At 46.2% G+C, this 14,646-nt stretch overlaps 1 protein-coding gene across 1 annotated transcript in view; it reads right to left on the bottom strand.

The window, feature by feature from the left end:
- DIPK2B (divergent protein kinase domain 2B) overlaps positions 1-14,646 on the bottom strand; it is a 44,532-nt gene that overhangs the window by 4,815 nt on the left and 25,071 nt on the right. Inside the window, exon 3 of the mRNA XM_024743526.1 lies at positions 525-698. Coding sequence (XP_024599294.1) covers positions 525-698 — 174 coding nt within the window. The remainder of the gene's footprint in view (positions 1-524; positions 699-14,646) is intronic.

Here is a 14,646-nt window from a genome sequence, read left to right as displayed (position 1 = left end):
CGGTACGCGGGCCTCTCACTGTTGTGGTCTCTCCCGTTGCGGAGCACAGGCTCCGGACGCGCAGGCTCAGCGGCCATGGCTCACGGGCGTAGCCACTCCGCGGCATGTGGGATCTTCCCGGACCGGGGCACGAACCCGTGTCCCCTGCATTGGAAGGTGGACTCTCAACCACTGCGCCACCAGGGAAGGGAAGGGAAGCCCCTCGTACTGATCTTTGAGACACCTGGTCAAAGTCGCCCTCCCCCACAAAGCCCTTCTGGGCTGCCTCTGGCCGTGAAAGTGGCCATTCCCCGCCGCCCCTCCACCCCAGCTCCCACACCTCTTTCCTCTGCAGCAACCACGGCACTTCCCCACTGCAGAAGCCAGCACATATTTACTAAATGCCACAAAGGTACTAATGTGGGCTGGTGGCCCCAAGGTGTGCAGTGATGGCAGAGACAGCTCAACCCAGGGCCTGCTCCCTCGGAGCCGGAAGTGAACCTGCTCCCTGGACGGGCTTTCCGGGGCCGGGGGTCCCTGCATACCTGTAGGAGGATGGGATGGGCGTTGACAGCTAGCGTGTAGAGGAGACGCAGCTTGTCGCGGTCCGTGAAGTGGTCCATGAAGATGCTGCCAGCGTCGGCCACCTCCGCGTAGCGCCGGACCACGCGATCCAGGAGTCGCTGTGACGGGCAGCGCAAGAGGGGGCTGGGCAGGCCCTGCAGCAGGTGGGAGAGATTCCGGGAGGAGGAAAGTGTGCTGAGTGCTCGTGGGCGCCGGCAGGACCGGCACGGGCAGGCCCTGCTATTGGGGGAGATTGCGGGGTTGCGGGGGACCAAGTAGGCCCTGAGGGGGTCTGGGGGGGTTATGGAGCACAGTGCCCCTGGGGGGCGTGGTGGGAGGGCCCTGGGCAGGCTATGTGAGGGAGGGCGGGAGTCGAGAAGGGACTGAGCGGTCCTGGGGTCAGGGGAGGCGGACACTGGGCAGGCAGTGCATCCCTAGCAAGCAGCTGGAGCCTTGGAGACCCTGTGTCTCCACCCGCATTTTGCAACTGAGGAACTGGAAGTCTGCAGAGTGTAGGTAGGTGTTGGAAGGGCTGGATTCAGGATTTGAACCTGATATGAACTGCATGTTTGCCCTCCCCACACCCCATCACATTCATATGTTGAAACCCTAATCCCCAGTGTGATGGTATTAGGAGGTGGGGCCTTTGGGAGGTCACTTGGTCATGAGAGATTAAGTGAGTTCCCCAAGTCACACATACCTAGTATTTGTACTAAGACAGTACACCAGGTGAGAAGCAGGTAGGTGGAGCCAGGTAGGACCTGCATCCTTATCTTTACTGGGGTTGTAACCCTGTAGCTGGGTGAGCTCAGAGCACTCATTCATTCATTCACCCACCAACATTTGCAGGGAGTCTACCAAGGACCAGACTGTATTTGAGGCACTGCAGATGCAAAGGGGACCACAGTCGACACTGCCCTCCCAGGCCTGTCGGGCGGGGGAGACCATCAAATGCCCAGCAGCTATGATGTGGTGCAGAGGGAGCTATGACTGGTGTGAAGTCAGGGAGATATGGGAGCCCACAGGAGCAGGGCCACACCAGAACTTTTGGAGGCGCTGGCACCTCCAAAATCCTTTGCCTTCATGGGCCCCTTCCTCCATAAAAAATATTAAAAATGATATTTTACAACTGCATTGGTACAAATGCCTTAATATTAAATATTCAAACATGTGCTTGGATCTAAAATATCGAGTTTTTCTTCTGATTTTAAAAGAAATCAAAACATATTTGTGGGCCCCTCAAAGGCTTCTTGGAAGACAGTGAAGTCTAAGTGGAGGCCTGAAGCAAGGGTAGAGTTAGCATGCAAAGAGGGTGGGAGGGTATCTGTGCAGAGGCAACAAGCTGTACAAAAACCTCAGTGACGCATATGACTGCCCAGAATAAAGATTCCATTCTCAGCTTCCTTTGCAGCTAGGTGTGGTAACGTGACTAAGTGCTGGTCAATGAGATATAAGTAGAAATTTCTGAGAAAGGTCCTTAAAGGGAGCGGGTGTATCCTTCTTTACTCCTTCTTCCTTCCTGACTGGAATGTGGAAGTGATGGCTGGTGCTTGGGCAGCCATCTTGGACCAGGGCATGCTAAGGGTTGTGGAGCAGAAAAATGAAAGTAGCCTGGATCTCTGACAATCCCAGAGCCACTATATCAGCCCTGGACAGCTATGTATCAGTTTTTTTTATGTAAAAGAAAAGTATATTTTGATCTCGTTTAAGCCACTGTTACTTGGATTTTTTGTCACATGCAGCTGAGTCTAATCCTAAATATCACAGAAGAAAAGAATGGAGGCAGGAAGATCAGTTAAGAAGATGCAATGGTCCAGGTGTGAGATGAGAGAATGAAAAGATTTGAGGGTAGTAGAATCTACAAGTCTTGGTGATCGGCTGAATGGGGGAGGGGGCCAAGGAAAAAGGAGGTGTCAGAGCTAGTACCCAACATGAGGGTGGACACCAGAGGTATCATTTGTGGAGGTGATTTTAAAACATGTTCACAAACTCTTTGACACTCCTCCCATCGAGGGTGGAGTCTAATTCCCTTCCCCTAGAGTATGGACTGGCTTTGGTGACTCTAGTGACTGGAATGCTTATGGGAGTGATGCTGTATGACTTCTGAGCCTTGGCCATGAAAGGAGATACAGCTTCTACTTGGCTCTCTCTTGTACCCAGCCACCATGCTGTAAAGAAACCCAGGCTACATGGAGAGAAAGCAAGACCCTTAGCTCTCACCCAGCTGAGTGCCTAGTTGACAGTCAACCTCCAACTTGCCAGACACATGACTTGGCCATTTTGGGAATGGGTCCTCCAGTGCTGTATTGAACCACCCCAGCTGATGCCATGTGGAGCCTCGTGAGCCTTCCTACCAAGCCCTGCCCAAATTGAATATTTGTGAGCAAAACTGATGATTCCTGTTGTTTTAAGCCCCTGGTTTTGAAGTGGTTTGTTACTCCAGCAATAAATAACTGGTATATTTGCTGAGAAGGTTCTGGGCCATCTCTAGAACTATAGCTGGAAGAGGCTCTAAACCCATCTGGTACCCCAATCTCCCTTTATGGTGGAGGCAGCTGCTTCCCAAGGTCCCACTCACAGAGTGGGGCTGCATCTACTCCTGTTTGGTTTGTGCTGGCCAAGTGCAAGCCCACAGTGATATTGGCCAATGGCAAACAGAATTAGGAAACCAAACATTTCCAATAAAATAATGATTCATTATTTTATTGGAAATACACACTTTCTGGGGATTGCCCATTGCTTTGGAGTTTCCAAATCACTACTCCCTTCTCTATACATGGGCAACAGAGCTAACTCACCATCTTCCAATGAAAGACAAAAGGAGAACAGAACACTGGCCTTCTGTTGCCCCTCCCCCTCTCATGCCCGGTTTCCTCATCCTTGCGTTTCCTGTCTGGTGCCATCCCTAGGGAACCAGCCAGTGGGTCAAGGTCTTCACGGTGTGGTGCAAGTGACCCGGCTTTTGCTCTGCTGCACTGTCACCTCACAGGGGTCTTCAGTGCACGGTGGTACTGAGAGAGATTGTCACGCTTCTCCACCTCAATCTCTAATAGTTTATAAAACAGTCAATGAAATTTAATGGGTACATCATTGTGATGGTCAGTTTTATGTGTCAACTTGGCTCGGCTATGGTGCCCAGTCGTTCAATCAAACACTAATCTAGGTGTTGCTGTGAAGGTATTTTGTAGAGATGGTTAACATCTACAGTCAGTTGACTTAGTAAAGGAGATTATCTTTGATAATGTGGATGGGCCCGATCCAAGAAGTTGAAAGGCCTTAAGAGCAAAACTAAGGTTTCCCTGAGGAGGAAGAAATTCCACCTGTGGACTCTAACATCAGGTCCTGCACAAGGTTCTCCAGCCTGCTGGCCTGTCCTGTGGATTTTGGACTTGCCAGTCCCCCAATCTCATAAGCCAATTCCTTGAAATAAATCTGTTTTATATATATATATATATATATACACACATACATATATATCATATAATATTATATGTTATATATAATTACATTGCATATTATTTTATATAAAATTTATTATATTAACATTTATACTATATTTATTAATGTTGGTTAATAAATGATTAATATTGTATATTTTGTGTAATATATTATCATAATACCATATGTACATTACATATGTATAATATATACACACACATACACTGGTGCCAAGGGAAAAGCACTTGTTCTGTGCGGAAACAACAGCAACTGAGATGGAAATCTAGATTTGCTTTCACTTTTGAAGCTTCTAGTGAAATCTGAGTACATGAGAAGTAACTTCCCCAATGAACTGTTTGACCTTCGGTTGGCTTTTATCCACATCCTGTCATGTGTTTTCTCAAAAAAGTCACCAGCAATCAGCGGTGTCCCCATTTAAAGGGTTCTTACCGGAACAGAAGCGTGAAAGTTAAATTGTCTAGACAAATGATTCTGTGACTCTGATGGAGAGAGCTGTGCTTGTTGTTCCTCCCTAGAAGCCAGAGAGAGATAAGAGAGTTCAAGAGAGCAGGAGGGGGCTTTCCTCAGAGCAGACCACAACTTAGAAGTCATGTGGATCTTCAGTAACCTACCCGGAATTGCCCTAGTCCTTCTCAAGTTCCATGCCATGGGCGAGATCTACCCAGCTTGAGGGTCCCGTTGGAAATGGAAGATGGCAGCAGGGAGACAGCATCTCGGTTGGGGTTTGACCGCCTGCCATCACAGAATGTGGGGCACACGCAGCCCATTTCCAGTGGTCCTGTGTGTTGGTGAATTCCGGAGGGTGGCAAGGGAGCTGCATGTGGAGGGCTGACGCAGAAGCCTCTGTGGTGATCACTATTTGAAACCATGGTTGGCAGGACACAGTTGGGGAAAGGAGGGTAACACTTTATGGAAGTTCTAAGTGTCAGGCCATATGGCAAGCCTTTCACAGACATTATCCCGGCATACACAGGGACTTTTAGCTTTTAGTTTTCTCTTGCCCTGTGACCCTCCTGGAAATTTAAAGTGATTGATTTTAAAAAAGCTTAAACAGTTTGTGGAAAATGCAGTGACATTAAATTTCGCAGCTTGTGCTGGCCAATGCAAATGGTAGACTGCATTATCAAGTGATCTAGTAAAATGCTCCCATTTTCCAGATGAGGATACTAAGGTAGGGACCAGGAAAGGGAGGTGACTTGTTAAAGATCATGCTGCTTATTGGTGCACATTATCCTCAAGTTCATTTCCCATATTAATGATCCCACTTGGTTCTGGATGACTTTCAGCTGTTTCCACAAAGCAAACGCTACTCAAAAGGCAAACATTTATGAAGCAACCTAAATGTCCATCAACAGACGAATGGATAAAGAAGTGGTATATATATATATACACACACACACACACACACACACACACACACACACACACACACACACTGGATTACTACTCAGCCATAAAAAAGAAAGAAATTTTGCCGTTTGCAGCAACATGGATGAACCTGGAGGGCATTATGCTAAGTGAAATAAGTCAAACAAAGAAAGACAAATATTATATGAGGAATTAAAAAAACACAACAAACTAGTGAATTTAACAAAAAAGAAGGCGACTCACAGATACAGAGAACAAACTAGCAGTTACCAGTGGGGAGAGGGAAGGAGGGAAGGGCAATATAAGGGTAGGGGATTAAAAGGTACAAACTATTAGGTATAAAATAAGCTACAAGGATGTATTGCACACCACAGAGAATATAGCCTATATTATTTAAGAAAATCAAAGCAAAGATTTACCACCACTGAATACACTTTTTCTGATGAAAAATATGTGTAGAAGAAAGAACACGAGCTGCTCTTAGAAAGAGAAATCTAAGAAGTCGGCTTTCCTTTAAGATTGGAAGTCAGCAAGCTGAGGTCACAGTGCTAACAAGGCACGGTTTGATTCAGGAATCTGACCTTCTTTCCAAGGACATATCCAACTAATGAAGAGCTTCATGCTGAAATGAGAATTAATTTTCACTTCTCAGATAGAATCTGTTCTTTTGTTCTAAGGCTTTAAAGAACATAAAAATTAGGCAAATAAAAATTATGTTTGCAAATTATGGCACACCTCTAAAGACAGCAGATGTGCTAACTCCAGTCACTTTATTCCCCTCCTTACCCTTTCCAAGGGCTACCACCATCTTCCCCATCAATGGATCAGGACATAGGCGGTGCCCGCACTGACTGTAGAGAATGGTTAGCCCGTGTACTTTTTTCCATGCACCAAGAGGATAGATGTTTCCAAAGTTGGCCATCATGGGCGTGTTCATTGTGAGATATTCAAATACTATGGAACTGTACAGTGTGAAAGTAAAAAAAAAAGTTCATGTTGCTGCCCACAGAGGCCACCATTGTTCTATGTGGGGATGTACGAATACACACATGTAGTGATGCCAGAAGCAAAAAAAAGATTGGAAGTTAGCTTTTCCGCTAAGAAGGTTGCCCTGGCCAGCTCAATTTGGAAAGCTGAGGGAAATCTTGAACAAATGAGTTTTTACTTTTAGTGAATTTACTTTTATCAAGCTCTCCTAGCACCCAGGGAGAAGAGAAAGTTCTAGTGCTAATAAACCTGTGAGTTGTCTTTCTGGTTGCACACCTCAACACTTTCCACATGATTTAGTTGTTAAATATGCTTGTGAAGCAGGGTTTAGGTTAATTATGTATCCTAGTTAATCAATGCGTCGAGAGTTTAGGTTAATTATGTGTCCTAGTTAATCAATGTGTCCTAATTAGAACAATGACGATTCAATAACTGTATCAGTTGTGGATAATTAACCGCAAAGTTCCCAAATATGTCTTCAAGCTGCATTGTATTCAAAACCATGAAAATCCCTGTTTGGTTTATGTTATTAAGAGAAACAGCTCACGGTTCTTTCCCAACTTCAGTAGATGGATTTTTCCCCCCCCCTCTTTTATTAAAGTTCTTTCTGATTTTTTTTTTTTAATCTGAAACCCAGACTCAATGTGGTTTGTTAACTTTTCATTCTACAAATGCTGGCCACCACAGTGATTATTTTGGAGAAACCTTTGGGTAATTTTCAAAGTTCAGACATCCAAAAATGTCCTCATAAATCTCAGTCTTTTATGTTACTTTATGATGCAGCTCATCTCAGCCGCTGTTACGAGGTACCATAAGATATTGTAGCCTTATGACAGGCCCCTTGCCCCACTGGGAAGTTTCTCTCTGGTACCGTTCGCCTCGGCTGAGCAATTTAGGTTCCCTGCAACTTAGTCACTGATGGAACGTTAGTCACAAAGGGTAGAAGCAGGGACAGGAAGTCAGCCAAGAGCGGGGCCAGAATTTGGAGTTTGCCTTGGATCATCTCAGAGCGGATAACATACCCTGCAGCGTTGACTAGATGTTAAAACAACATTAAATCAAAAACTAAACAGACTTGGTTGGGCGGGGTGAGGGATATAAAATGTTTCCCTCGCACCGGAAGGCCTGTCTCTGACAGAGCTCCCATTTCCACATGAAACAGAGCCTCTAGCTCTGTGACATCCTTTCTTTGGGCGGGGTTTCTGTTTGTTTAGATTCTTGATACTCCGCAGAGTTTCTGGTTTGAGCCCTGATAGAATGTTTGAGAAGTTCTGTTCAAATCGATGGGGAGGTCTCCCAGGAGAGGAGTAATGAAGATCCCCCCTGAACGGGTGGAGTTATGTGGTTTATTCTTTCTCCCGCCTCTACCAGCGCCTCCTGGTGGATCTTGTTTACGTCTAACCTCTCCAGGCCACTGCCTGCCTCCATTCCATCTTGGAATTCATTGGCTTGGGGTGGGGTCTTTGCCTGGATAGGTGGGCAGCCTTCACCCACCAGCTGCAAAGGTGAAAAACTGGATTCAATACCAACTTCGAGAGGCAGTATGACAAAGTAGTTACAAGCCTGTCCTTTAGAGGCAAGCTACCTGGGTTCAAATCCCAGCTCTGTCACTTAACAACAGCCTGACCTGGGGCAAGCTCTTGAATTGATCTGTGCCTTAGTTTCCTCGTGTGTAACTGAGGGATAATATAATAATAATAAGGGGACTCTGTGACTTATCTTCTAAACCTGGATAGTTTTGAGAGTGAAAGGGATGATATTAATTATTAAATCGGGACAGCTGGCGTATGTTGGAACTGTCTCAAGCAAACCTGAATGTATGGTTACCCTAATAATTGTGGTACCCACCTCATCAGGGTGTTGGGAGGGTCAAATCTACGGGAAAAGTGTCTGGTACATTGCTGGGGAGGCTAATAAAGTAGCCTTATTCAGGCTTCAGAGGTGGCGCTAGGCCTCTCTCTGACGGGACAATGACGCTAAAGCAGGCTGCATACCAAACTGCTGAGCTACACCCAGGCCAGCAGGGGTGGTGCCGGCACACACTGTAAACCATTAGATAAGACAAGGAGTAAGTCACGGGACTTCTTGCACCTTGAGGGCCTGGCCAGCCCCCAGGGATCAAGAACATTCCAAATACCGTATGCTAACACATGTATATGGAATCTAAGAAAAAAAATGTCATGAAGAACCTAGGGGTAAGATGGGAATAAAGACACAGACCTACTAGAGAACGGACTTGAGGACACGGGGAGGGGGAAGGGTAAGCTGTGACAAAGCGAGAGAGAGGCATGGACATATATACACTACCAAACGTAAGATAGATAGCTAGTGGGAAGCAGCGCATAGCACAGGGAGATCAGCTCGGTGCTTTGTGACCGCCTGGAGGGGTGGGATAGGGAGGGTGGGAGGGAGGGAGACGCAAGAGGGAAGAGATATGGGAACATATGTATATGTATAACTGATTCACTTTGTTATACAGCAGAAACTAACACACCATTGTAAAGCAATTATACTCTAATAAAGATGTAAAAAAAAAAAAAAACGGAAAAAAAAAAGAACATTCCAAGACTTACGAGTTAAGACCAAGGCATTTATGACAACAACCAGAGCTACAAACTTGCATGTAAGCTGATTGTTATCAGCCTGTGGCCTGGTGCTAAAAGCTGGGCTCCTTCAGTGACAAACGTCACCCGTGGGGGGGAAGCAGCACCGGGGACCTTCCCAACTGGGACTCCCGATTGTTGTTCAAGGCACTTCCCAGCGCTTCTTGGACCTGGATGTAGGTGCTTCCCCAATTCGGTGATGTATAAACCTCTGTCTTTACTATTCTTTCTTAGTTAGTTATACTATTCTTTTCTTAATTAGTATACTGTAATCTTTGTTAATTCAATAAACTCTCTCTAAATTCTTGTTTAACTGAGTGTAGAGTGATTATTTTGCCAGCGAATCCCACGAACCTTGAAACCTAAAGTAAGGCTTTCGGCAAAACATACATGGGAAGGGCTCTACGAGTATTTGCTATTATTTGCCCCAAAGATAGCACCTTTCCCAATTTTCCCACTTCTGTAAGTGACCTTACCATTCTTCCAGTCTTCCAGGTTAGAGTATCTGGAGCTATTTTCAACTTCCTTATCTTAATGGCTGGTCTCTCTCGGCTTTGATTCCCTATGTCAAGTTGTGCTGTCATCGTTGTGATCTCTAGCATTGTGTTGTGTCCATTTGTGTCATCAGTCACCTCTCCCCCAGCTTGTGCTCCCCCTGGGCTTAGCTGGCCTGGAGGTGTGCCTTTAGGCAAGTCCCTTTCCCTTTCTGAGGCCGTTTCCTCATCTCTCACGTGGGCATTATGGTAGATGGTTGGTTTACACCAGGTACATCACCCGGTTGCCTGGCTCTAGCTGGCTCTCTGGACATTGTAGGTACCTGATACTACTTTCCTGGATGCGTGATAAACATCTCACTGTGCTTTACACACTATGGAGGGCTTTGTGAACACAAGGTAGTGTTGTCAGTTCCAAGGGTCAGTGGGCGTCAATGGTAAAACGCCCCCTCCCCAAATTTCACAGTAAAATGGATCTCTGAGTAGGAAATAAGGTTGCCTTTGGAGGGTCAAACAAATGTACTCCACATCGTGACTATGTTGACCCAGGACTGTCTTTAAATTTGGAAAAAAAAAACAGTTGGGAACCCCAGGAAACCCTAGTCAGGGAGCTCAGTAACTTCAGAGAGAAGGGTTGGGGAATGAGTGTTATCATCTTGTCCCCTGTTTGGAGTGGCCAAGTAGACATAGTGGTTGGTAAGATTGGGTACCCAGACAGGAAAATCCGAGGGTCAGGAGTTGGTTTTGGGGTCTGGGGAAAAGGGCACCCAGCCCGTGGTCTCCAGCAGCCTGTGGGCAGGTGGCCAGGCCACTGAGGATCACTTGGTTGACTTCCCTCTCGGATCAGTGCTCACCCAACAGGCTTTTGACTACGACTTATCTTCCACTGAGGAACCCTCCTTAGTGGTGGAGCCAGGATTTGAACCCAGGCCTGAATCCCAGGCCAGACTGTGTTGCTTTCTTGCATTGAAACTCAGCCTCTCCTCCCTACTTTCTTCACCAGAAGCTGTGTTTTGGGGGCCTTGTCCTACTTTTGCTACACAGCCTCACTGACCTCACTCCCTTGCCCATCCACCCCGCATACCACTTTTAGGTCCCATTTGTGGAAAGATCCACAGTCTTCAAATCACTTTTCTTTAGAAATGTAAATTTTCAGACTCTGCCTCAGACCTGCACAGTCAGAAGCTCTGGGGCTGCGACTCAGTACCAGTGTTAACCAGCCCTCCAGGGGATTCTGATGTCCGCTCAAGTGTGAGAACCACTGTCTTATAGAATAAAATTTAGCCCCCCACCCCCCTGCCCCAGTCCTACCATTGCAACGTCTAGCCACTGCTCTTGACCCGTACTGTAATCAGGGGGCATGACTCTTGCCACTTCCCACAATTACATCTTATTCTCATTTTCATGGCTTTGCCCAGCACACTCTTCTTTTATTCCCTGGAAGATATGCCCTGGTCAGGGCTACCTCCCCTTGCCTACCTGTGCCCCTTACTGTCAAACCTTTAGCAGTCAGAGGCTCACTTGGTGGTGATCCTGGACCCTTCTTCCATGGGGTAGTCAACATCTTGGGTGACCCTGCTGGTGGAAGTGGCGACTAGCTTTCTCCTCCTATTGGAGTCTATCTCTTTCTTCCCACCTCGTCCGTCATCCATCTTCCACCATTCAGGGGCCCCAGAGGCTTTGCCATTGAAGCATTTGTGGGCTGCTCCAAGATTTTCACTGTGGCAGATGAAATAATCATTGTGGCAGGCAATTCAGCTGATAGTTGGGACAGGCAGGGCAGCTGACACAGAGTAAAACACGTTATTTCATGGTCTGTCATTTTGATTCAGGTATGCCAAGGTTGGTCATAATTCTCCACTGGGCCATTTCACTTTGTAGGCCGCTGTTTTTTTTTTTTGTTTCTCTCTTTCTTTCTTTTTAAATCAAAAGACAGGAAGCCAAGTGCTTGTGACAACTCATTTGTGCATGCAAAGTTGCGGAAACTCCCAATGAAACTCAGTAGCTTCTGCAAAGGTCCTGTGGTCCAGGAGGCTCAGAACGAATTCTGATTGTCAGGAAAACCTTCAAACCAGCCTCGAGTTTGCCTGGGGGGAGGGACTACCAGGCTTCTTTTTATCCCCACCCCCTCTGTTGAGGTTGTACCACCTGTATCAGTCAGGGTTCAATCAGAGAAGCAGAATCACTAGATTTTTTTAAAAAACAGGATTTGAACTTATACAATTGTACAAGCAGGTTAAGTAGTCTCTGTACGGCTGTTGATCTCCCATATGATGCTGGAGCTTGAAGTCCATAGGCAGGCAGTTGAGAAGGGAAGACAGACGCAAAATGGGGGAAGATCAAGGACAACATGGAACCCACAAGCACATGATGGAGCTCATAACAATGGACTGAAACCCATGTCAGTTCTTATTGCCTCTGAGCTTGATGGTGTGGAGACCTGCAGAAGCTGGGGCCCTTTGGCATGAAGCTAACCCTAGCCTGGGAGCCAGAGAAGCTGAAGCAGGAGCCCAGGGGAAGGCAGAGCAGACATGCAATACTGTGTGTGAGCCACAAAATGGCCACTGTTGCCCTTCCGCCCTCCCAAACTCCCAACAGAATCTCTCTAACCGGAAACGTAAGGGAAGGGAAGTCTGGGAAATGTAGTTCAGCCTGGTCATGTTGACACATTCCAAACCTGCCTCATCACCTTTGGCTCCTTTGCTTCTCTCTTGGTGACTTTTCTGCGACCTTACTGAAGTATCTCACTGGACCCCAACCACCCTAAGTATGTATTTGAGGAGTGGCGGTTTGTCGTTCTGAGGAAAGCCTGGATAGAGGCACAGGCTCAGATAGGCCGCTCTGGGCCAGGGTTGTGGGTGAGGAGCTCTCTGTCAGATGGGAGCCAGTGATGGACTGTCTGGTTAGGTCCTGGTTGGCTGAGCCTCCTTTCTGTCACCAACCTCAACCCCTATTTCCCCCACCTTTATTGCCCTCACTCCCCTGCACCCTGGGTATCTTCACAGGGTACCGTCTACCAGGTCCTTTCTGGGATGGAGGGTAGGGTTAGGAGAGAGAGAAAAGCAGCCACTTCCTAGAGAATGGGTATGAGAAAGTAGAACAAGAGGCCCTGGAGAGAGAGGCTGCAAAGCCCAGAATGGCCAGAGCTGAGTGTTTATCCTGACAAGGAAGTGCTAGCCATCCAGACTAAGGTCGGTCACTAGACTCAATGGGTCTTTGGACTGCATTGCAGGGAGAACCAAAAGGAATTTGGGGAGTCTTCCCCCCAACTCAAATATACTGTCCTAACCACTCATGTGGGATAGGAAACTTGTCAAAACTCCCCTGAGGCTGTTGCAAATCATTTATTAAACAAAAATTTATCAAGCCCCTACTTTATATAAGGCATTGTGCTAAGCACGGGAGTCACACATTTACATAAGAGAGGGTCCTGACCTCCAAAGAGCTGGTACTCTGGTGGGGCAGAGTGACATTTATACTACAAAGTTCAGTACAGGGCAAGGTGACACAAATGCTACAAGAGGTGTAAACAAAGTGCTGTGAGAATACAGAGGAGAGAGCAGTAGGGGAATCTAGGAAGGCTTCACAGACGAGGTGGCATGAACATGGTATTGAAGAATGAGTAGGATTTTGTCAGGTGGATCTCTAACGTCAATGCATTTCAAGCTGAAGGATCAGAATTGAGCAAAAGCAAGGAACAGACTTAAAGGCCATATCTGGCCAATGGAATCATCAGGAAAGAAAGGTGGGACCAAACTGTGAGGCTCTTGAAAAGCATATTTAGGAATTTAGGTTTTATTCTACAGATATCATACATAATCTTAGAGGCAAAGCTTATTGGCCCTGAAGATGCCACGAACACCCACAAAAACTGCTGGTGGGAGTTGAATTCAGTTTGGTAATGTAAAAGATTTAAAAAGATTAAATTAAAAAGATTAAAAAATGTTCATACCCTTAGACCCAGTAATTCCACCACAGAAAGTAAGGAAGCAGCAAAGCATGGTACTTAAGGGTATGACTTCTGGAATCAGGAGATAGACCTTTGTTCAAATCCCAGTTCCAAACTTTTCTAGCCAGGTGATCTTGGGCCAGGTAAGTAAATCTCCCTAAGCCTCAGATTCCCCATCTGTAAAATGGGAACAAGGATATCTCATAGGTTGTGAAGATTAACTGTGACAAATGTGTATGAAATGCCCCTGGCCCATAGAAAGTAGTCAGTACGTGGTAGTTTTGAAAAGGAAATTTGTCTCAAGAACATAGCACAGGGAGATCAGCTCGGTGCTTTGTGACCACCTAGAGGGGTGGGATAGGGAGGGTGGGAAGGAGGGAGATGCAAGAGGGAAGAGATATGGGAACATATGTATATGTATAACTGACTCACTTTGTTATAAAGCAGAAACTAACACACCATTGTAAAGTAATTATACTACAATAAAGATGTTAAAAAAAAGAATATAATATAAAGTTCAGGCAAAGATGTTGCAGAAAGATGGTCATCAAAGTATTATTTATAATAATGACATCAAATGATATAAACACTAGTGAATAACATTATGGTATATCCACGTGATGAAATGGGGCTTATAAAGAATTTTAATGATATGGGGAATAGTATGTGATATAACATTAATCCATAGAGAAATATGCAACATGAAACATATAACTTATTTTTTCTTAAGTTAAGTCTGACTAGAAAAAAGACTAGAAGTAAAAACACCAGTGTGTTAACGGTGATTGCCTCCGGGTGGTGGCTTAGAAAGCAATTTTTTCCCCCTACTTCCTTATGAGTTTTTTTTTTTGTTTTTTTTGTTTTTTTTGCGGTACACGGGTCTCTCACTGTTGTGGCCTCTCCCGTTGCAGAGCACAGGCTCCAGACGCGCAGGCTCAGTGGCCATGGCTCACGGGCCCGGCCGCTCTGCGGCACGTGGGATCTTCCTGGACCGGGGCATGAACCCGTGTCCCCTGCATTGGCAGGCAGACGCTCAACCACTGCGCCACCAGGGAAGCCCCTTATGCGTTTTAAAAAAATATACTTCATAAATTTTTATAATAAGTATATGTTATTTAATAATAAAAAGAAGGGAATTCCCTGGTGGTCCAGTGGTTAGGAATTGGCGCTTTCACTGTCAGGTCCCGGGTTCAATCCCTGGTTGGGGAACTAAGATCCCGCAAGCCGTGAGGCATGGCCCCCC

The sequence above is a fragment of the Neophocaena asiaeorientalis genome, unplaced genomic scaffold (genome assembly GCF_003031525.2).
Source record: "Neophocaena asiaeorientalis asiaeorientalis breed wild unplaced genomic scaffold, Neophocaena_asiaeorientalis_V1.1 scaffold243, whole genome shotgun sequence".
NCBI classification, from domain to species: domain Eukaryota; kingdom Metazoa; phylum Chordata; class Mammalia; order Artiodactyla; family Phocoenidae; genus Neophocaena; species Neophocaena asiaeorientalis.
This window is presented reverse-complemented; position numbering and strand designations above follow the sequence as displayed.